This window comes from Plectropomus leopardus, chromosome 9, assembly GCF_026936395.1.
Source record: "Plectropomus leopardus strain MGB_pleo_1.0 chromosome 9, ASM2693639v1, whole genome shotgun sequence".
NCBI classification, from domain to species: domain Eukaryota; kingdom Metazoa; phylum Chordata; class Actinopteri; order Perciformes; family Serranidae; genus Plectropomus; species Plectropomus leopardus.
Genome location: NC_142184.1, coordinates 28,722,962 through 28,746,419, shown reverse-complemented (window position 1 = coordinate 28,746,419; position 23,458 = coordinate 28,722,962). Strand labels below are relative to the sequence as shown.

Genomic DNA, 23,458 nt, shown 5'->3' with positions numbered 1-23,458 from the left:
AGTCTCCTTGAAACTTAAGAATGCTTGTTTCTAGTAAAGCTTCCTTGCAATCAATGTACTCCTTCAAATTAAAGCTGTATATTTTTCCTTTAAACTAAAAGGACCACCAGCTTATGATGAACAATGAATCGTGAAACATGTGCACAGATACATAACATGTTAGACGGGATTATTAAGGAACATGAAAATGTGAACTATTAATCTATGCACAGATAATTATTTAATTATTAACATTAGCTTTAAAAGAAGAAACCAAAGTATATCACTGTGTCCTTCCTCAACTCTAATATTGGCACAGTTTTTACACCGTTTTTAACTAGTTTATATATCATCAGAGGAAATAGAACACCTGAAATTCAGTAACGGCTTTTTGTTTTGGTGTGCAACCTCAAGATTTTTCGGTGGCCCCATCTGGCCGCCCCTATGAGAAATGTCTGGGGGTGCCACAGAGCTCTGGAGAACTACCTAAGCCTAAAATTAAGGGTTTTGTTTCATGATGGATGTCATCATACTATCCATGCTGCCTTTTTTTCCTCATCAATTGAAAACCATTTTGAGTTACACTGAGATAACAAAAGGGGAAACAGTCTGGGCGCACCACACAGCACAGCTTCGTTTTGTGTAATCCTGTGCTAAATAAACACTGTGACAAGTAACACCAACACCTCCATTTTCCAACCATCCCTCACTCTCAAACACACAGGAAGGCATGCTGACATACGTGTGGAAATACACACCTACGACATGCACGCTGACGAGTTCTGTGTCCTTCTCCCTTTCTGTTTTTCTGCGCTTGTCGTTTCTCTGCAGCTTTCCCCTGCAGCCGTTGCTCTCAGACAGAAAAGTGTGAATAGCTAATCATAGTTGAGACTCAGACAGATAATTGGATGTACGCTTTCTTTACAGAAATTAATCTCTAGATTCAGATGAGAAACCTCAAATAGGACATCAATTTCTTTCCGATTTTCTCTACTCTGATTGCTTTAGGTCAGACTGCATACATCATCTATGCAATTCTTAAATGTGAAGGAAAAAAGGAATCAAAAACAGAATTAGACAACCACATAAAACACATATATTAAAATGTATGTTTAATACCAAGATATTTACACCAGTATCGCTCGACTCTTAACAGCTCTATCCATAATATGAAAGTGTTTAATGTACATCGAATAAAAAATTAAAATGTAACAATGGAACTCTGTACATTCACAAAAGTATACACCTCAAGTGGGGAGAAAATACAATTTGTAGTCTTTGTAGCTGAAGACCAGGTGCTGAAACCCTCCCAGACGAGCCATTTGAAGAATTGCCTCTTGAGATATCTTACACATGTCTGCGTTTTTTTCTTGTAGCAGTCGCTGCTGGTGGCTGAGACTCAAGTCCCCTCAGTGACGCTCATTTTAGTGTTAGCCATCAAGACTGCTGGCTTGTTTTCCTGTTGAGCCTAGTTATAAAAAACGTCATCTTCGGATAGCGAGCTGCTATCTACGTGTCGGACTGCAGCCTCTGCAGTTGTAGTGCTTCTGTCCCCTTGGGGACGATCCCTGTTCTGCTGGGTGTTGGACGTTGAAGAAATGGAATCTGCCATTGGTGGTGGGGCTAGATTGGCCGCCCTGCTGTCGCCATAAGTCTGGGCATGGATGCTGTACAGGTGTTGGGGAACGCTGACGCTTCCGCCATCCAGCAGGAACTGGGACAAGAAGTGGCTTTGTGCTGCTGAGGAGCATATTAACAGCATTAGCCAAATGCCTCTTGAAAACACTAAAGAAATTATCCGAATGACACATTCAGTGACAGCTGGTTGCTCTCAGGTTGTAGAGAATTTAGAAGCTTCACACTGGTATATTACAGAAATAGCACAGATACACTCGCTGCTTAAATCATTTTAAAAAAAAGGTGCCATTTACCAGCTGCTGCAAAACATGGGGCTGATAACACAAGACTGTAAGTGGGAAAGCTATTTCTGCAGGAAAATATTTGCTAACTCATGAGGATCATATGTTCAAGCACTTATTATTACTAAAATAATGAAATACAGTGAATTTCCTCCATAGCTTGATTTTATTTTATCTAGCTCTTCAGTTTAAACAAATAACATTAGCTAGATCAGGTCATTAGTAAGATCAGTTCACGCTAAGCTAGGAGAGGGTTTTGTAGAAAATTAAGCACACTAAATCAAATCAGAAGTCAAACAATTCGGGGTGGTGCCGTTTAAGTTGTGCGACCACGATGTAGTTCGTTCATAGCCTAACAATAGCTTTTTGCTTCTGGCGATTTCATTTATGCTTCAAAACACACGAAAGTGGTGCTCATCTGTAAGGATTATCATGCTAAAGTATATGAATTATAAACTTGTGTTCATCACAGAGTTTATTTTTGGTGATGATCGAAAATCTCATTCAAAAATCCCATAAGATTTTTTGACGAGGGTACCAGTGCGATACTAACTTCGTTGGCCTAAAAACAAATATGTCATCCCTTCACCACTGTATTTGTGTGAAAAACCAGATTGAAATATAAAAACCATCACCAGTGATATACACTGCACACATCACACTCATGATTCCTCCAATATGGTAGAGCAAACCAGGTCTTTGAGATATTTGCGTACCATATATGTGACCAATTATTTTGTGCAACAGGCCTTCTGTTGCTTGATGAGTCATATTTGTCTCAAAAATCCACTATCAACATTAAAGAAAAGACTTCAAGGTAAAATAAGGACTTTGAGATTATATTCAAACAAGCTGCATCAGAGACTCTACCAGAGACTGTGTTTTAATCCTTTGATTCACTCGTATTGAGCTATTGTGATTATTTTCCATGACCAACCTTGTAAACTGGTGGAGGGCTGCTCCAAGCTGTCGTTCATCGACCACACATTCATTGATGCCTCTGCTAGGGCAAACTGCTCTGCTACTCCTGTGAAACAAACACATTTTATGTTGCTTTTCTCAGAAATCGACCCCCAGTTGTTTTTCGCTGTGTCTACCACCATCACAAATAAAGGGAAATCACATAAGTGCACAAGATTTGAGCCACTGTCATGGGACGTCTTAAGGACTATTGATTTTTGGAGATGCTCGCTCTTGACGAGCCAATCGAACAGAAACAATGCTCAGAGGGATCTGACTGCCACTTTATCTCCACTGACCACATCTTGTTTTTCTTGAATTGAATTCACTCGTCTGTCTCACCTGCAGCGAAGCGAGCTTCCTTGATCTCGTCCGTCATTTGGGAGTAGAATTGTTCATCCTCCTGCAGCTCTGCACCCATCCCCCCCCAGCCTCCGCCTCCTTTACCCCAGGCCCCGCTCCAGCTGCCCCCGCCTCCCCTGGCCTCGCTGCCTCCGCCCCAACCTTTCCACTCAATCAGGTGAGCAACTCGCCCCTGGGCCATCGCCGTCGGCTGAGTGATATGCTCCTTTATCGTGGCCACCAGCCCTAAATAAGGGGAGGAGGAGAAGGAGGGATACATCTTGATAAAGTGGATTAAATGTTGGACATGAAGTAAGTGTTGTAGCAGAGAAAAGAAGCAGACAATTTGAAAAAAAGATGATGTGATAGGCTACATGAAAGGGTGTACAGGTGGAGAAGAAATGCCACAGTGAGGGACCGAGGTATGAAAATGGAAAAAAGATACAGAGTGAGAATAATCAGGAAACGATGATACTTTAAGCATAATTCAGACTTTGAAGGTGAGCATTTACTCCTGATTTGCATAAATTAAAGCATGAAAGAGACATTTCTGCTGCTGCCTTCTGATGTAGAGCTCCATAGAAAATAAATTGGAGAAAACTGAAAATGACAGTGTAACAGCACCTGAGGTGATGTTGGAGTGGATTGTACATTTTCTTGTTTATTACTGGCAGCACCTTGACAGCACAGTATGACGCTATCGTGAATAGGAAACCTAATGAAAAAACATGTTTTTTCTCACAATTTAATCAATTTAACATTTCCATAACACTAAACGAAACAACTTTGGTATTTTTTTGTAGTTTATTTCAGGCACTACTTTATGTTTTCATAAGAAAATTACAAGTCAGTTTGAATTCTTTCAGTTCTCCGAACATTGACGTTTAAAATGACACAATGTTTACTGTAACATTTTCAATCCTATGCTGTGTTGACGCTTCTTCACATTCTGGGCTCAAACTCTTCTTCCTATGCTTTCTGCTGACTGTGCACACACATGCTATTGTGTATCTGTATTTTTTTTTTAATCTTGGGATTTTACCAGGTCAGATTTTGAGACATAAATATTTTTTTATTTCAAATTTTAGGTTAATTCTTAAAGCTGTAGTTTGAAAAAGTTTTTGTCATATTTGCTCAAACTGAGAGGGCTCATTCTCATTCCGAAGTTGTTAAATACCACCGCTTTGTAAGTGATTTTGGCGTCAGACACAAAAGTCACCTTACTTACAAAAGTTTGTAAACATTTTACAACTAAGCAGAGAAGGAACGTGATCATTATTTATTCCTTCTTTAATTTTAGTTTTTTAATTACACATTATGTATCTCATATTCTGTCAGGATATAATGTTTGATATAGTTTCAAATATGACAAAAACATACCAGTTAACAACTGTTGCTTTAAGTAAGTAAAGTCAGGGCAGTTAATTCACATCTCAAGTCCTTATTATTGTGACAAATTATTATAAATTGTGACAAAAGAGTCAAATGAAGCCCGAAATCTACAGCTCTGTTGCTTGTACTAAATTGACTCATACCAAGCTGTACATAATAGAGCTTTGTCCCTTTAATCTCAAAAGTAATACATTATTCATAACATGAATCACTGGGCAAAACTGCAAAGAAGCCATCATTTCAACAGACAAGGGAAGAGAGGTCTGGGGAAATGAAGAGCTCGAACGAAAGTGACAGCTTAGCTTGGTCATACTCCAGAACAGGTAAATTACACAGATGTAAAAGGACAAAAAGCAGAAAGGTTGAGAGGGCAAAGGTTTAGGAAGAGAATGAGGAGGAAAGGTTAAGAAGTTAAAAAAAGGCAGAACAGAGTCAAGAACAGGAGGAGAGGAGGACGGGGTAACAAGCTTAGAGAGTAGTGGATACAGTTAAATGAAAAAAGTGAGAGACTTGGCTGCCTGGGCTAATTGAAACCGAGAAAAACATCCCGACATGTTATTTTTATTTGAGCTCAACACCTAGAGAGTCCTCTCTGTGTTTTGTTGTGCTCTGCGACACCCACTGCTGTCTCAGCCTGAGTTCACTCTGTTATGATGATCAGTTCTGACTGATGGTGAGGAAGCTATGTTTGCATCTATTTAAGTTATGTGCACACCGCAGGAAGATCCCATTTGGTTTCCAAATTGGATATTTTGCCCGACTGTCCGCACTGCAGAGTGAAAAGGACCAAATCATATTAGGCTGACGTTGCACCCTGCAGAATAATCATGCGTTAAATATGTCCCTCTGAATGCGGTGGGCAGCAGATACAGAGCATCATTAGCATTCATTTAGAGTCTTGTTTCTAGCCCCTGACAAACGTAGTCCAGTATTCATTAATTCAGTTTTCAGTCTCCACAAAATGTCGGATTCTTTAAGCCACTAAATGATCCATTATGTGGACTTGCTAGATGCTAAACTTGCCTGTGTGCTGTTTGGTGCTGGGCAGGTAACAGGCAATTTATCACAGCTTTTTGCAGAAAACAGCAACCTGTTATGTCTGGAAACGAGGCTCATTAGAGCAATGACATTAGACCAAAAGCAACGTCGTTGGTAGTAAAACCAGAACAAATACTCATAGGACAATAAAATTGCTCAATAAAGCTTAGAGGAACTGCTGAGTTCACTGATAATATTTGGTAAATAATAACAAAATGGTTAGAATGTAATTCTTGTGTATTCTTCCAATTCTTGGACTTTTGCACCCAAGGTCCATTTATTGTCATTCTACAACACACTGTTGCAAAATGAAATGAAAATTGTAGTCCCCTGCTTCACAAGAAAAGACAAAACAGAACAAAACTATTTTCACTGCGGTGTACAGAGGCAGGGTTTAGGACTGAGGAAAGAAGCTGCGGGGATAAATAGGCTGTGGTTATAGGGGTGGATATTATTTTTTTGGTATCTTTAAGCACAACCATCTCATACCAGTATCATATATGCTCAGTAAATGGGTACCAATGATGTTCTGGGATAAAAATAATAATCAGCTACAGAGCCCTGAATGGTACACAAACCATACCAATATGTAATATTTCCAGTCAGAATGCTTTCTGCTTCACAGTTAAGTTGACAAAAACTTGGCACGCTTGCTAAACCTTATCTCATTCACTGAACAAAGTCTCAATCTACGAGAAACCGAGACGTTACAAAATCAGATATAGAAATCTACAAGCTTTTCAACACATCCTCTGAGTTTCCTTGGTTTTTGTAGATATTCTTGGATTTCTCAGTCTTGTTTATTGTGTTGCCACAGCAAACACAGGGTTACAAGTCTAATAAAGTAACCAGTTAGTCAGGAAGAAGTCCTGTTACAAATATAGGCATATACTGCATTATATGAGGCATGACTCCCTGCTGTAGGTTGTGGGGAAACAGAGGGGGTAAACAAAAACAGACTGGCGAACAAACATGGAGTGTTATAAAATCTGTAGGTGCTGCACTCAGTGTTGTTATTTACCAGCCAACATGGGAATAATTCTAGAAAACTACACTGAATTACATCCTAAGAGATAAAATTGGTAAGTACTGTACTTTGCCTGTTTTCATGCAACTAGAGCTGATTTCAAGCTGTGGTTGACTTTACCATAAAAAAAACAAAGAAAATCAAAGCTGCAGTCATGATTGTGGTGAAAAAAAACAAACAAAAAGGGTCCATACAATGTGGAATGTTGAAGACTGATAAGAATAATAGTCTTCAGCACCTCTAAGAGAGCATCTACAGCCATGCTAGCAGCTCTCTCAGGCCTTACTTAGACACAGCACTTTTAGCTTAATGCTAATGGGTTAGCAATGACAATGCTGACAAGCTAATGTTTAGCAGTGGTGATGTTACACTAAAAACCAAACACTCAACAAAATGTCAACCTTTCATAAAACTAGATGGCTAGATGTTTCGATTCTTCACCATGCCAAAAGTCACGTGACCACCCCAAACAAGACTTCGTCATAATAACAGTAATGAAGGCAAATAATTAGACCAATGGGAATGTCATTAGTTTTGCAGGCATTCAGTCAGAAACCAAAGTTTTATGATTTTGAGCCGATAATGGCACCAGATAAAACATTAAAGTACCACCAAAGTTGATACAATTATTTCTGATGAGTATGTGAATGTTTATTCACAATTTCCAAACCATCAATATTGGTTGAGATATTTTAGTCTTGGACCAAAGCAACTGACAGATATTGTCATCCCTTGAGCCATTCTGTTAACATGGCTAAATACCAGTACAACATGTGCATGCATATTTGTAACATTTGGTTGTTTGGTCACTCTGTCTGTCTATGCAACAGTTTAAAATTAGATCATCTCAACATCCTCTTGGCAGGTTACCATCATATCTACTGTTGATATTCATGGTCCCCAACGCATAAATACTAATATTTTTGGTGATCCTCTTATTTCTACTTAATACTATTATAAGATCAAAATGTCTGCCTTTCCATGGAAAATATCTAAATGTTACTGCCACAAAATTTAATGAGCAAGTTCATCCTTAATAAAGGACTTGACCTGTGTTTGCTGTGGCAACACAACAAACAAGACTAAGATATCCAATAATTTCTACTACAACCAAGGAAACTCAGAGGATGTGTTGGAAAGCTTGTAGTCCTTTATAAATGAATATGAATGCTCCATGAATATTACTTTTTTCTATAGATTTACCATGTAAGATATCTCATAATCTAACTGGGCCTCCATGAAATCTGCTGAGCACATTCATACTGTCAAAGTGATGAACTCTTTTGATTTTAATGACCATCTTTATCTTCTTTTGACAAACACTCAAGACTAACAAAATCTGTAAGATTAACAAATCTGGCAAGAACTCAACACTACTGAATATGTGAAATCCAATGGACTTTTCAGTTTCTGGGTTCCAGCAGCAGGGCTAACATTATTTGCCTCTAATAAAATCACATCAGCCTATTGCATCAAACTGCATCATACAAAAAGAATAATACTGTCTGCATGATATTCCTCTAGATGTAATTGTATTTGTACAATAATATTTGAGTTTGTGCAGTGTGATCTGATTTGAGCAGTTGGGTTGTCAGCTGCACTTCTTGACTGCCCGACTCAACAGAACTTACCCCGCAATTTAAAGTGAAGACTCACAAGTGATTATGTCTAATTAAATGTCAAAAAGCTTTTTTTATTTTTCATTTTTAACTGGACCGGTTCTGTCACTCCCAAAGCAGGTGTCAGCCTCTCAGCTGTCTGCATGAATGTCTGTATTTGTCTAACATATTCATGAGGTTTTCCCAGCCGTGCAGTTATACTGCTGGGGTAATAAAGGAGCTTTCACTGGGAAAAGTTCAGCAAAGCATACCACATTAAGTCAGATAATTAACCTCTCGCTGAGAGAGGAAAGCAGTGGAGATGAGGCAGACAGACACAGGATGGGGATAGGGGGATGAAAAAGAGTAGGAGGCACCGACATGAAGAGAGCAGGAAGCCAGACTCAAAGGTTAAGGGGAAAAAAGGAAAATAAAATGGGAGAAAGAAACGTGTGTACTTTTATCTGAGTGTTCATACATGTCTGTTTCAGTAAATCTGGTGTTACAGCTGGTGTATAGCTTACAAAAACGCCACAATATTCAGAAAGTAATAAATTGTCACCCCAATAATGTATCAATTTTGACTATATTTTTTCTCTTATGTTGTGAACAAAATTTGGCACCAATCAGCATTAGTGCAGTGGGGGAACTCAAATGTATTAAAAAAAACAAAACATTTGCCATTAAAAGGAGAGAGAATTACCAATTGTTTGGATCATCTCTAAACTGGATAATTGTTTTGTTGATCTGTGAAGGTTACATAATCTGTGATCTTTTTTGTGGAATATTTAAAAGCTAAACAGCAAAGTGCTGCTGGTGTGAGTCAGTCTCTACTAATAGAAGTAAACAACTGATGCTCTTTGCAAGAGATAGTCAGTCTTGACAAAAGTAATATCTGTTCTACAATCCCTAATATTCATGCTTTGGCTGTTTGGGCTGTGTTTGAAGTCTGTCTGTCATGTGATAGGAGCAAAGGAGGAGGTCAGGTCGTATAAAGAGCGACAGAATACACATATGGAGGCTGGGGGAGTTAAATGGGTCAAACAAACCCAAGAATTTGACCCAGGAGACAAGGGTAAAACCAAAAGTCATTGCTAAGTTATATTAAATTACGTATGCCATGTCATATCATGTCGTCACCACACATTATATAAGAATATAAGAATACATTAAACAATTACCATAAACAGTAGTGTAGTAGTAGTAGTAGTGTGTCAGAAATTATGATACTTTGGTATGAGTCTATGCATTGTTTTTTCAGAAAATCCTGCATAATATATATTTCACCTTGTATGTAACATTACTTAAACTATCCATAGGATTATATGTTATATAGGATAAGTCATCTGGATTTTTGTTCCAAAATGCTTTGAAGTATTTAGCTGTTTCTAGAAATTTCATCTGGAGGACCCCCCCCCCCGCAGCCCCTCCTCGATGGTTGTTAAATAGGTGATTGCAGCCCTGTGCTGACACTATGTGTGGGTGAGAAAGGGCACGGAGAAGGAGGGAAATTACATTACTAACGTCCCATGGTTACTAACACAGTTTCCCAGCTTGCTGTTTCCTCTGTCTCATATGTTTAATTCATAATGAAACACCACATGGTCTGAAGCTGTTTATGTTCCTGTGTGTGTATGTGTGTGTTTGTATGTGTGTTCATCTTACCCATTAAAGAGGAGGTGGCCAGCTCGCCGATATCATAGCCGTTGGTTTTATCAGCCACACTGCCGTTGGAAGGATTGTGGCCATCCTGCACATTATGATGCACACAAAGAGAGAGATCATATTATGTCTGTATCATTAATGTAAGGAGGAAGGCTTGTATTTCCTGTGAACGTAACAGAAATAGCTTCATTTTTACTTGTCCCCAATGTATTTTGATATGGGTTCCTCAGTGGGTTTCATATGACAAAGAGACATCTCACAGATGAGCAGCTAACCCTTTTGTATAATCTTTTGAAGTTATGAGATTTCCATACAACAAAAACACAAAAACAGCACATACACACTCATAAGAACATTTGCATACATTCTTCTCAGGCATCCTGTGTGTGACGACTGAACCCACACACACACACACACATAAAATGGCGATAATGACAAATAACAGCCGGCTTTTGTGAAAATCCTGTCGCATTCACACTCAAATCAAATGAAGGCATTTTAAACTCACACCGTGGTATTTATCCCCAAGTAGCTGCAATCAATATGGACAGAAAAAAACGTACTTCATATGTATTTCTCTTGGTTTAAGTATTTTTTATCTAGGAATAAAACCTTCAAGCTTTTTTTCTAAGTTGTTGCAAACAAAATGGGATGATAAGTAAGCACATGCTTACACATTAGTGCATGGCTCCACTTCAAACTGTAGAAAACCAAAATCTAAATTAGGTTTTACAGACGATAAAAATCCTGCATAAAAGTCACTTGAATGTAAAATGAACAAAATGGGAGAACCAAGTGCTCTCTTGGGAAAATTAAGTCAGTTTCTGTTTTTCACATCAACTGCTTTGGCTTTGGTGCCAGACGTGCGGTCACTGCAAACCCAAAGGGATCTTTTAAATTCCCTGTCCTTTTTTCTGAGAAACTGCTCTTTTTATTAAACAAAAACAGCCATTCTTTCATGAATGTTTTACGATTCTTATGTAACGTGTTAAATCTGTAAATGTATCATGGAATAATCATTGTTAGACATTGTTCGGCAGATTTGACATTTGTTTTATTTGTATTCAATAATTTAAAGAGTAGCCTTGCTTGTTAAGGCAAAGCAAAAGCCCGTGTTGAAGCCTTTATGTAATTCTCAGCACTCATGAACTACACAAACATATCCTACTTTAGTAAATGTCTGTTACACACTGTTAAACAGATTTTTTTCAGTGGCAATAATACCTTAAGTTTCTTTTGCTAATAGCTTTCCAGCTAGCAACACTAGCTAACCTTTGACCAGCCTCAGCTAAACCATAATAATAATTGTGATTGTTTGTTTCAAGTTAGATTCATCTTTACTCAACTTTCCATGAAGAATTTTATAAAAGTTTTATAAAGTGTATACATTTGTCCAGTCACTGATGCTATAGCCTACTAATGAAGATACCAGAAATGTGAAGGCTTACTTAGACAACTTGTTTACTTGAGCTACATGACACTAGTCCAGAAGAAGGCTAAAAGTAGCAAGTGTAGCAGTTTGTTGTTTTTTGGTTTGTTTGGGGTTTTTTTTAATATTTGAGACTTTGTAAAATGCTGATGATGTTCATTGAATAGCAGATGTTAATGTGTGAAATACACAAATACAGAGACAGCGTCAAGCTGATTAATCGTCTCAGTGAGAGGCATGCAGACAGGAGCAGACTGAACATGTTATGTGTGAAAGATTTATTAACCATTAAAATGGAGCCAACAGCCGAGTAAGAAGTAGCCTTCTCCATTACTCTGGATAAATCACAACACACACAACATCAAGTGTTTTTAAAGGGACTATGTTTTTCTAGAAAAGAGTTTCAGTGAAAGCTGTTTTAATTCTGGTTACCTCATACTGTCAAAACCAAACTTGTTGCTCTCACTCTAAATAGCCTATATGGGAATTACAGACACACTGAAAGGCAAATAGTTGAGTTTCCATCCAAATGTAGCACACATTTTACCTGAATTTTCAGACAATCTCTAATGGAAGATGCACATTTATGCACGTTTCTATCCACTACTGTATTGCAAATATTGGGAGTCAGTTTATTAAGATTAGCAGGGTCCTAATTCTCTAGTCAGAAGAAGAGGCTACAAAGAGATGACGTAATTAAAAGAGCCCCAGTTAATCCTGAAATAAAGGAAATGCATGCATGTACAGTGCCAGAGAGCACACTAGACAATGGAAACAAAGAGTCATCATTTAGTCACTGAATCTGTTTCGTCAGATTTACCTTTTATTGATACACCAACTTTTCCACCTTCCTTGGGCGTAAAAACTTGACATTTTTTAAAATGAAATTTTTGCTGTTTCCACACAGTGTTTTACACTGATATTAAAAAAATGCACATAAAAACAGGGCCCACACCTAGAATCAAACCTATAATGTAAAGGTGAGGGCTTTCACTCACCTTGGCAGAGGATGGCTGACCCTCCACAATCTGGTCCTGCTGTGCTGTCATGGTATGATGGAACTCTGTTGGGAGTCGCACACAGAAATTCTGGGGTGAAATTCATGCTTCATGCATGTTGGTTTATGTGTGTTGATGTGTGTTTTTCAAGGCAGGGGTCTTTGAAGCCAAATCCCAGTTGTCTCTGATGGTCAGGGGTCAATGAGACTCATATATGAATTGATCAGAGACACAGAAACAGAAGACAGAGAGAGGCATTTAACCAGAGCCTTCTAAACATATTTGCTATTTAATTGACAGCGATGACGTTCATATGAGTGACAAGAGGAAATGAAGCGCAGTTCAGAGCACTGGAGAAACGACATCATCAGAAAGGTCAGTGGACACACACACACACACACACATACACCCGAATACACCTACACACACACATTTACAAGCAGACATACAAACACGGCCCTGGGGTTTCCCCTGGGAGGGGTCGTCAAGACAATTGGCTGTCACTATGGAAACACGACAGCAACAGGAGGCGGTGTTACCCTTCCATTTACTTAAGTCAAGATTGCCAGCACATACGCACACACACACAGATACACAGGGATGATGCACAGGGCTGTATCTGGTCTCCGGCCTCTTCAGATTCTATTAGTAGGTCGAGAAACACATCACGATTCCTGACCCAATCCACTGTCCTTGTGGGGTTAAATCTCACCCTGACTCACAACACACAAATACATAGACACACTGCTGCAGTTCTCTTAGCTGTCTGCCTGGAGCTACACAACTGGCTTCTCTCTTTCTTTCCAGCTTGAAAGCACTGCCCTCATTACCCTTAACCTTGTCAAAAGGAACCTTTCCTGAAGAAAAGCAGATTTCCCCCCCTTAAAATATTATCAGATTCAGGCTGAAAATAATATGTGAGAATGTGATGTGTAATGTCATGTTATGGCAGAATAACAAGGTTGTTGTTCAGAGGTATCACAGAAAACTGGCGCACTTCACATCAACTTTTTTATTATATTAGATCTTTTGTTTTGACAGCACAAATTAATACTTGTGTTCTCTAAAAGAGGTCCTGCCACCAGCTTAGTTGAGGCAGTGTTATTTCATCCCAACAACAAATACTACCTTATTTCCAATGCAGGCATAGAGGGTAAATATGAGAGAGAAAATTGCAACGCGAGTCACATCTTCAAGTCACGACAAGTTGGATATGAGCTCTGGGATGGAGCTGTCACATCTTGAAGCCGCTGTTGTTGTCCACTGATCCTCAAAATCCCTCTCATCAACCTCCCGCTCCCCGAGTCCTGTATCTAAAGCAATCTCACCGATTCACAGAGATCAGGAATAGCTGTGAGAGAGTAGATGAAAACAAGTTTCGGATGAATGCTTTCATGGCAGAATTTGTACATCAGTTGCATCCATCTCATGATGGATGCACATCATACAAACACTACTGCCACGCTGAAAATGTGATCCAGGTGGTTGTTGACACCTCAGAGATCTAATTACTTCACAGTTTTTTTCCTAGATTCTCACATTCACAGCGATTTCTTGAGAGCATGATGTAACTTTCTGAAACAGTTCAAATGTTTGTTGGCTGCTGGCAACACTTCCTGCAAGTCCAATCATCAGATGGACACACTGACCTGGACGCACAAACAGGTGGGCACTGACCTTTGTGACCTTTGCAGAGGCAGGCACCCATGGTCTCAGGACGGCCGGGCGGTTATCTGTTCACCATGGCGGCTTGAGGATGAGGACGATGAGGTGTGGGTGAGAAGATAAGGAAGAAGGGGAGGAAGGAAGGGAAGAGAAAGAGGTATGAGAAGTGTCTGTTAGTGAGCAGAGAGAAGGAGGAACTGAGGCAAGGGGGGGAGAAAGTGAGAGCGGATGCAAGATGAGCTGCAGGCTGATGCATTGGCTGACTTCTCTGTATAGGAGAGAGGTGAGAGAGTGACACAGACAAAGTGTGGGGAGGGGGGACAAAGAGAGAGAGAGAGAGAGAGAGAGAGAGAGGGAATCAGGGAGAAAGCATGAATGCCCGTTTGCTGACGGTTTTGAATCTCCTCCCCTGTATTTCTTCTTCTCTCCTCCCATTCTCTTCTCCCTCTCCATCCTACTTTATATAGGAGACTCAGTGTGAATGGAGGGCTTGGTGACTGAGCTATATGTTGAATATATACAATTCAGCACCTTAATAGTAGATCTATCTATCTATCTATATCTCTCACTCTCTTTATATATGTATATATATTACCAAAATTATAGTGTTTGAATACTTGTCATGAAGAAATGTAAAAAGTTTCCTTCAAAATTAATATGTAATTGTCATGCATGTCACATAAAGTGAAATATAATCTAATAGCTCGTTCACCATTGTGGTTGCAGTTAGAGTTTACACTGAGATTATGACTCCAATTACTGGGAGTTTTATTTGTCAGTTTTAATGTAAAAGAATATGACTATTGATATTTTATTGAACTTATTTACAAAAATAATATCACTTTTGGTCAACAAATGTAATGACTCCTTTATATGCAAATATAATAATAATAAATACACACATAAATAAAAAAGTACACACACATACAAAACAATTTTATGTTCTTATATTGATTATACAGCATAATCTAATCTTATTTACAAGCAGCTGACACGTAAGCAGTGTGTATGCGAGTAGGCGCTCCACTTTGCTACGTATTTCTCAGTCTTGTCCTCAAAACTGAGAAAGATTTGTTTGCATGATGCAACTTTTGCCAACTTTTTGAACCATTTTTGAAAAGAGGACTCAGCTGGTTTCATTAAAATAACTGATTTTGTTTGTTTCTGATATTTCTGGAGGTTTTTAATCTGTTTTCAAACAGGTTGTGGTGTAAATTATAGTTATTATTATGAATCTGAAATTTTTGGTGTTAACTAATTTCCATTTCATAACATTCAGACATGTTCACACTTTTGTACACAGCGTGCTGCACCTCCTGTGAACCTGTTAGCTCTGTCACACACACACACACACACACACACACACACACACACACACACACACACACAGCTGGGAAGACACAATCAGACACAATATTCCTTCCACAGCATTTGTTGTCCCTGTTTGTCTCAGATTCCTCGTGGTGCGAACATTGGGATAATGTTACCAAGGTTCTGCTGATATCACCCGCAGCAACAGTGCTCATGGGGATAATACTGTTGCCACGGCAACCAAGCCACTCCATGTTTTAGAGGCTTTTTTTTCCCTAAACTAATTTGCCCGAGAACGGAGCGAAAGAAACATTATGTGATGGGCAGGGGGAGGATGTTGCTGATAAAGTCAGCAAAACAGCGGACGCTGACATCAGCACTGAAAGAAATCTCAGCTCAGTTCGACAGAGCTGTGGATTGGGTTGATTACAGTTTATGTTCCCTTTAAAGAGAAGGTTTTCCTTTTCTTTGCCCTTGGGATAGATACATTTACACTTAACGTCAGTGCTTATCCTTACTCAACCCACAAAAAATGTCCTTCAGATTTAGGGAAGTCAAAAACAAGAGGATTAAAAATGAAAGACCAAGTAGCAATAAATGCACAACAAGCCCTAAATTAGCTGCTTGCAACTATATTCACAATAAGAACAGAAAAATGCAAGACAGACCATCCATAATCCCTCCATAATTTGAGTTTTGTCAAAAGGAAATCTGTATGAGGAGATCTTGTTCACTGATATGCCTAAACTTGAAGTTTTATTGGCCCTGAACCTCACCACAGAGGCACGAAATGCCTTTCCAGGGGTCATTAGGTATTTCAGGCTGCTTTAATGGGCATCCAGGGGTACGTTGGTTTCTGCAGGTGGTAACATTTTGAATTTAGAGGCAAATGTTCAAGAACTCCCAAAACAGCCTCAGTGAACCCTAAAATATAATTAGGAAATTGTGGAACTCCCTCTAGAAATCCATGGACCCCTCGGTGTAAGTTTCATATCAACATTGGGAAGGGGATAGGGTTTTTGGGGGTCCTTTGCCAGAGAATTTTTAAGCACCAAACACTCAACATCCAGCACTCTGTGGAATTTTAGTTATGAATTTATGGCGGAAATGTCTTTAATTTTGTCAAAATAAAAGTCCTCTGCTACTTATGCTTTTATTGGGGGAAACAAATGCACACATTCTAAATATTGAGGGGGACAAATTCCTGAAACCTCTTCAAGAAAACATCCTTGCTGCCACCACACGTCATTATAACATCAGAAAGATGTTGGACTCTTATGTCGGACAGACGTTACATTTTGGGTTTAGAATTTGTCTGACAACATTGGAATTTCATGTTGTGTGGATATTAACAATATGATGTTTTGCAGATGTTGGGTTTTGTCTCAGGACATTACGACAAACTTAATCTACCCTAAGATGATGTTGGCATGAAACATTTGGAAGATGTTGGTTTTGATTACTTAACAACTCAATTTAAATACAATATTGACATAATCTGTCGTCTGTACATCAAATTGACATCGGGATTAGATATTGGTTATCAACAACATCAAATGATGTTGTTGGCCAGCAGGGCTAAATGCAATGAAGAAACTCTGAAGAACTTCAATTAAATGGAGTCCCCAAAGATCCATTGAGCCCTACTGAGGGAACCCTAAAAAACGGACAAAAAACAAAAGCATTTCAAAAGCACTGGATTACTTGACCCTGTAACCTCTTTTAGGATGACAGAAGCCATTCAGAAACTGTCGGAAGATGTTCAGTGAAACCTGTATGACACTTTGGGGACCCTAAAAATCCTCAAGAAACTCACAGAAAAGCAACCCTTCAAGGAATATCTGGATCTTGAATATTCTCAATGATCTCCAAAGCCTTAATAAAAAGAATATATAAAAAAGTACAATAAAAACTTTTAAAGGTCCCCAAACTTCAAATTGAGTTGTACTCCTTGTCCTGACAGAGGAGATGGCTCGTTAGGAGCAGCCTGACCTCTTGTGGTGAAAAGGCAAAAGTGCAGTAGCTCTTTACCACATAACTCATGTTGTATGCTTTGGGAAGCAACACCACAACCTTCCACTTGCTGCTGACTCTGTGTAAATGTCTTGTTAAACAAAAAAGGTACAAAGCAGAAGGGCGCAGAGGAAAAGTGTCCATAAATAATTCAGTCCAACAAGAGAAAGTCTTCCCCAATGATCTGTCCCTGCCTCTCACCTCGCATGTTGCAGGAACAGGTTGTCCTGCAAGCCTTTTTGTCCCTGCGTGCAGTTCTTAACAACCAACGCCTATAAATCTGGTTTTGTCGTGTATGTTAGACTGAATCTCTAGACTGTTTAGCGCCTCCATCAGACAAAACAAATCTTGAATTTCATTGGATGAGAATGTGGGTTTTTGCCCAGTAGTTGAAGACAGCAAAGGGAGCAGGAGGAATGTTTAATGTCCGCACATACACACAAGCGCGCGCACACACACACACACACACACACACACACACACACACACACAGAGACAGACACATACACACGGAGTGATGCTCCTCACTGGGAAGCCACAGACATTCAGCAACAATCATCTCTGTGGTCCCTTGAGGCAAAGAGGGAGTTGGATGCCTTTCAACACGAGATGATTCTCAAATATTGCCGTTTATGTGCATGAAACTGTTTTCAGTATAAGTTATGATGGAACATAAGTGTGATTACTTTGATTCTCTAATTGAGAATGATCCAGCTCCTGCGGGATATGCAACTTCTTTGTTGAGTCTGTGTCAATGTGGGAATTTCCCACTCTGATATAAGTCAAATACAGTGGAAAAAAAAACTTGGAGGTGTATTTTAAACATTTCACAAGGTCAAGCTGACAGACCACCATGCTTTTTATAGACCCACCCTGCTTCACATTCACACAACTCACATTTGGAGCTGCAGCCCTCCACTGAAGGTCTGCGGGAACTCAAGGAGAGCAAGAGTCAGACATTTTATTTGAAAGCTCAACATGGTTTGGCTGCAGTGGCGCTACGTTGTAGGATCACATGCAACAACAAAATCAGTCCTGATGAGGCTCTGATGAAGGCTCGTTTGGCAGATGGCATGAGCTTTAGACATAAAATGGGAAGCTGTGATCAGAGAGTTTTAAGATTTTGGAGCGCTGCTATTGTGGTTTGTGTCCAACATGGCCTCCTCAGTATAATAATAAATAGTTTTATGCTGCAATTTAAAACTTACAATCAGGATAATATTAACTGAAAGTAGGAATATTGTTACTGTATTCAAGTTGTCAAATTCTGATCCAAAGATTCATGTCAGATTCTGAAAATGAAGTTGCTCACTGGAAGAAATGTTTGTATTAATATGGAAGAAAGTAGGCTTAAGGGGTGTTATTTTGGGGATTCTGGGGCACCCTGTTCACCTCTCCATTATCTGCTGCGGTCTGTCTGTTTCTCGATCTGTCTCTCTCTACTATGTCATCACAGTTTTTGTCTAGCTTTAATGGCTTACTGATGCACTCTCTCTTGCACGCGCACATCACATGCAATCACAAAATGCCCTGTCTGAATGACACAGAGGACCCAAAACTTGAATTTTTAATGAGTGAGATGCAGGGCTTTTTTTTATATATATATTTTATTATCAGGACTGTTCTTATGTTTGAAATATATATAGTCTACAAATGTAGATTCAGGGCTCCTTGAGGCTGATGCCTCGGCCACCCAGGCCTAATGACGCTGTTGTTAGGCTGACAAGAAAGATATTTATACAGCATAAACACATCATTGGCTCTTGGTGAGATTTGTGCACATTGTTTCATAACTCTGGTGAGGCATTTCTCAATAATGCAAGGCTCAGCATTTATTGTTCAGAGAATCTGTTTGCTTAGGAAAAAGAGCAATGAGCTGATGGTACGTGAACTAAATCAATACTGTGTACATTTAGGGATGATAAAATATATTTATGGTTTTGAGAATTATGGTGTATGTAAGTCATCTGAAACCAAAAGATCCTTATGTGCTCTGTTGAGATCTAGCATTTTACAGTTTCTTTTTACAGACGGTATGTCAGTCTTGAAGAAGAAAGCAGATTTGTTCAGTGTGTTGTTTGACTGATACAGAAATATATAATGAAATGCATTCTGTTTTCTATTGCCTGTTCTACTGGGAACTATGTTTAGTGATTATAGTTATTTGGAGAAAACTTGGAGAGACTTCACAAAAAAAAGGTATTAATCAGAAATAACGGTAAAATGTGGAAGTTCTTTTCAGGGCACACATCTTTAAATTTGTACTTTACAATGTGTCATCCTTCTTTTTTTAATTTGTATTACTTGAACATGTGTAAGTTTCATAAAACTGCAGTGTCTCGTTCACCCATGTGGGATGAAGACGTTTGGAACGATACAGAAAAAAAGAAAGAACCTAATTTATTAAATTCAGACATGAAAAATCCAGATGAAAAGAAAAACTTGAAAATCCAGATTACCAAAGACAGTCCTTCACTCCTTGAACTGACAAGAATTTTTAGATACTTTTTTTTTTATCAGAATTTACCTGACTGGAATCTACACTTTGAATATGGTGTTTTGTTGAACATAGGCCATATGGATTTTTTTTCCTGAATTGGTGAACTGTAAAACAATAAATACGTAAAAAAAAATAAAAAAAATCTTTATTGTAACACTCATTAAATCCACAGAGCTGAAGGAGCTTTTTTGTCATAAGATGTGAAAACAGCAACTCAAACAGATCACTCTTCAGTCAAGACTGGAGCATGAAAAAACAAACTGAAGCTCACACAACAAATTTCAAGAACCAAACAAAGACCAACCTGAAAAACAGGACTTAGATACAAGCTGGTCTGACAAGAGGATGAAGTGCAGGTGGAGAAAAGTGCAGACAAGTTCAGGTGAGGGGAATGAGGTGATTAGGCAAAAGAACATGCTGCGAGCTGATTAGCTGGGAAAAACTGAGGAGCAGGGAAGGGGTAATGAGGCTGATGCAGAACAGGTGTGTAGCTGAGTGAGCGAAGGATGGGCAACACAGGAGGGGAAAAATATAGTATACATAAACCCAAAAACCCAGAAATCACAATCTTCTTTATAATAATCTGACAACACAGACTAACTATTAAAGACAAGTCGATGCTCTCCATTCTTCCCAAAAAGTCTGAAAGCACCACACTACACCTCTTATTCATAAGAGGGGAGGTACTTCATATACTTTTTAAAGCACTCAGGGTTATGATTTTTGATTTTGTTTAGGATGAGGGACTTTCAACTTTAAATGATCTAATTTTGTGTTAAATACCATCAGAACCCCAAAACCTGCATGTCAGTTCTAAAGGCATGTTTTCTTTAAAAATTTCCATAATAATACCATTTATCATAACCAGAAACTGTGAAATATGGTTATTTATGGTGAAGGGAAGGTTATGCAAGTTCATGCAATTTCCCACTGTCAGCCAGGGTAGACATGTTCTCATCCCTGGCCATCCCATATTACTGCTTTGTCAGCATGTCTACATATTACGGTAGGTATCAGGGTTAGAAATTAGCACCAGCCACAAGCCAAATTCTGGTAAAATATGCAAGTGACTACTGGATTTGCTTCTTTCACCTGCACAAAAGACAATGGCAATTTATAGGGTCATGATATTAAAGAAAACAAAGTCACACACCCTACTCTGATAAATAAAGTACAGTCTCTTACAGATTTTAGAAAAACTAGCGAAGTTCTCTTCAATCAGTACTGCAGAGCTCTAAAACAGCACAAATTCAAAGCTTCTACACACTAAACCTTGTTTAGAGAAATGTCTTTTTTTATTTTGGGTTAAAGTGCTTATTTGCTTTCTTTCAAGAGTTAGATTAGAAGGTCAACCACTGTCATGTCTGTGTGTTAAAAACAGATCTGCAGTAGGGAGCAAATTAGCATAGCTTAGCATAAAGACAGGAAGCAAATTGATTTAAAAAAAAAAAAACAACAGTCTGCTCAGTTCCTCTGTGCAGCGTCTGCGGCTAAAGTGGCCAAAACCACAAATTCATTCTTTCAAATTCAAGTCATTTTTACATCAGTTCCTCAATCCCAAATTTCCTCATGTTTCATTTGTTTGCTTTCTCTGCTACAGTTTCTAACTGCCAAGGTACTAACGCCTGTGAATAAAACTCACAACATTTGGTTGTCAGCTGGACCTGTTTCGACCATAATGTGCTTGTCATGATCTTATCTTCAACCTGCAGGATTTGGTATGTTTTTCTGTGTTTATGTATTCTGGAGTCTTTACAGGAGCTACATTTCACTTTTACGTGTCATTCATGAATGAGCAGAGAAAACTTGTATAAGAGCTCCTTGTTCCTCTCTGGCTTTTATTTTTGCTTTCTTTGCAGAGAGCAGAGACACTGAGCCAAGCACAACATGGACAATGCTGGGAAACACCTCGCAGAGACAACGGAGGACAGTCCATTCTCCAACATGACGAACCATGTGAGACTTTCTGAGGAAGTGTGAGGGACTTTCTGTGGCTTGCCTACACATGTGGACGGTGACTGGAAGTCTCAGCTCGATTTATCTCAGTAACTAAGTAATCACAGTTGTGTGTTCGAGCCTCACTCTGCCAGAACTCCCTCTGTGTCAGGCACAATGAAACCATAATATTAGCTCTAGAATCACATGATAGACAGAGCATGTTGAAAACCACTGTCTGCAGATTGACCACCCTTCCCTCCCTTTCCTGCCACTTCTGATCTCTTCTTCTCTTTTTCTGTGCTTTGCCACAGAAGCACCAAAATAGTCCTCTTAGCTTTGAGGAAAGCATATTTTGATGACATAAAGCTAAATGGCTGCTTTGTCTCGCAAAAAAAGGGATGTGAAAATGGGGAGGACTTTTTCTGGCTAATGGCTCTGGCTACTTTGCCTGCAGCGAAGTTGGCAAGGTCTCTCAAGGCTACACCAACAGGAAATTGCATTAATCCAGAGCTGGGCTGAAGTAATTCACTCCCTTCTTTATTCAAAGCTTTGCCAGGGTTTCGGTGGACCACCTCGGCCGTCCTGGTAAGAGAAGAACAGGAGTGGGAGGCCCCGGGGCCTGACTGAAACCTCCCCTCCATGTGCTCCATAATTGGTTTAATGACCATAATTATCTGCTGGGGTGCATGTTGTGCAGGGGACGATTAATGGCCTCCAAAACATATGCAGACAGGCGGAAATTAAGAGAGGGGGGCTGCTGAGACAAAGAGTAGCTCTGCAGCAAAAAGAGCCAAAGTCGCAGAGAGAGATGCATCCTGCTGAGTGAGAGAAATAGACTATGACGCAGCGCTTTTTTTCCTTCCTCATGGGAATTTTGTTGCTGTTAAATTGTTATATTAGCTTCTTAAGCTCCTTTGATAGAAAAAAATAAAAATAAATACATGAAAACAAGGAATTAAACTTTTAGTTGAAATACAGTGATCGTTATTGCCCAAAAGTTATGGTCATGATGGTGAATTTCACTCGAGGGCTGCAACTAATGATTTTTTTCCCCATGTGATTATTCTGCCAATGATGTTTTCAATTAATCCAATTATCATTTGGTCTATAATATGTGAAAAATGTCCATCACAAAGCCCCAAGATCACATCTTTTACCAGTCCATAACCCAAAGATATTAGTTTGCTCTTACATAAGAAAGAAAAATGAAGAAAACCTCACAACTGAGCAGCTGGTCCAAGGGAATGCTAAATTACACCTACTTTTTTATTTCAACATTCTTATCTCTGCCATACGGTTTGCACTGCTTCTGCATTACTGTTTATACAGTATATGGCACCAGTCTGACCTTTATACTGTAGAAATTGTATGTTTGTTGTTTAACAGTATTTTCAAACTCACATACCTCGACATAATGGCTTTATGTTTATGTTTGCTTATCTCTGTTTAGCTCTGCTATCTGTGTTTAGATTTATGTCTATATATGTATCTTCCTGTACATTTGTTTCCAGCTCTCTGACAACCCAGCCCCATTTTTTATGGGGTGAAAGTGCCCCCATACTCCCGTGCATTCCGATCCATGACTACAATGACAGTGCAGAAGACCTGGAAATGCTGACCAATCAGAGCATGAGGGGGGTTTAAAGAGTATCTGATTCCCCAAACCACTTTTTTTTGATTGAAA

General features: G+C 39.1%; 1 protein-coding gene across 2 annotated transcripts; it reads right to left on the bottom strand.

Annotated features, from left to right (window-relative positions):
• Nucleotides 1-1,087: 1,087 nt before the first annotated feature.
• On the bottom strand, nt 1,088-20,233 carry fam131c (family with sequence similarity 131 member C). 2 transcript variants are annotated; one of them, XM_042492603.2, is made up of 7 exons: nt 20,141-20,233; nt 14,025-14,280; nt 12,348-12,412; nt 9,921-10,005; nt 3,201-3,446; nt 2,836-2,925; nt 1,088-1,719 (listed from the first exon to the last, which is right to left on the bottom strand). In XM_042492603.2, exons 2-7 carry the CDS (start codon nt 14,053-14,055, stop codon nt 1,448-1,450), a joined length of 789 nt encoding a protein of 262 aa, XP_042348537.2. In that variant the 5' UTR covers nt 14,056-14,280; nt 20,141-20,233; the 3' UTR covers nt 1,088-1,447. The 2 variants fall into 2 exon arrangements, with proteins under 2 accessions (XP_042348537.2, XP_087937614.1); XM_088081488.1 differs by having other exon boundaries at nt 1,088-1,716.
• Between the last annotated feature and the right edge of the window lie 3,225 nt (nt 20,234-23,458).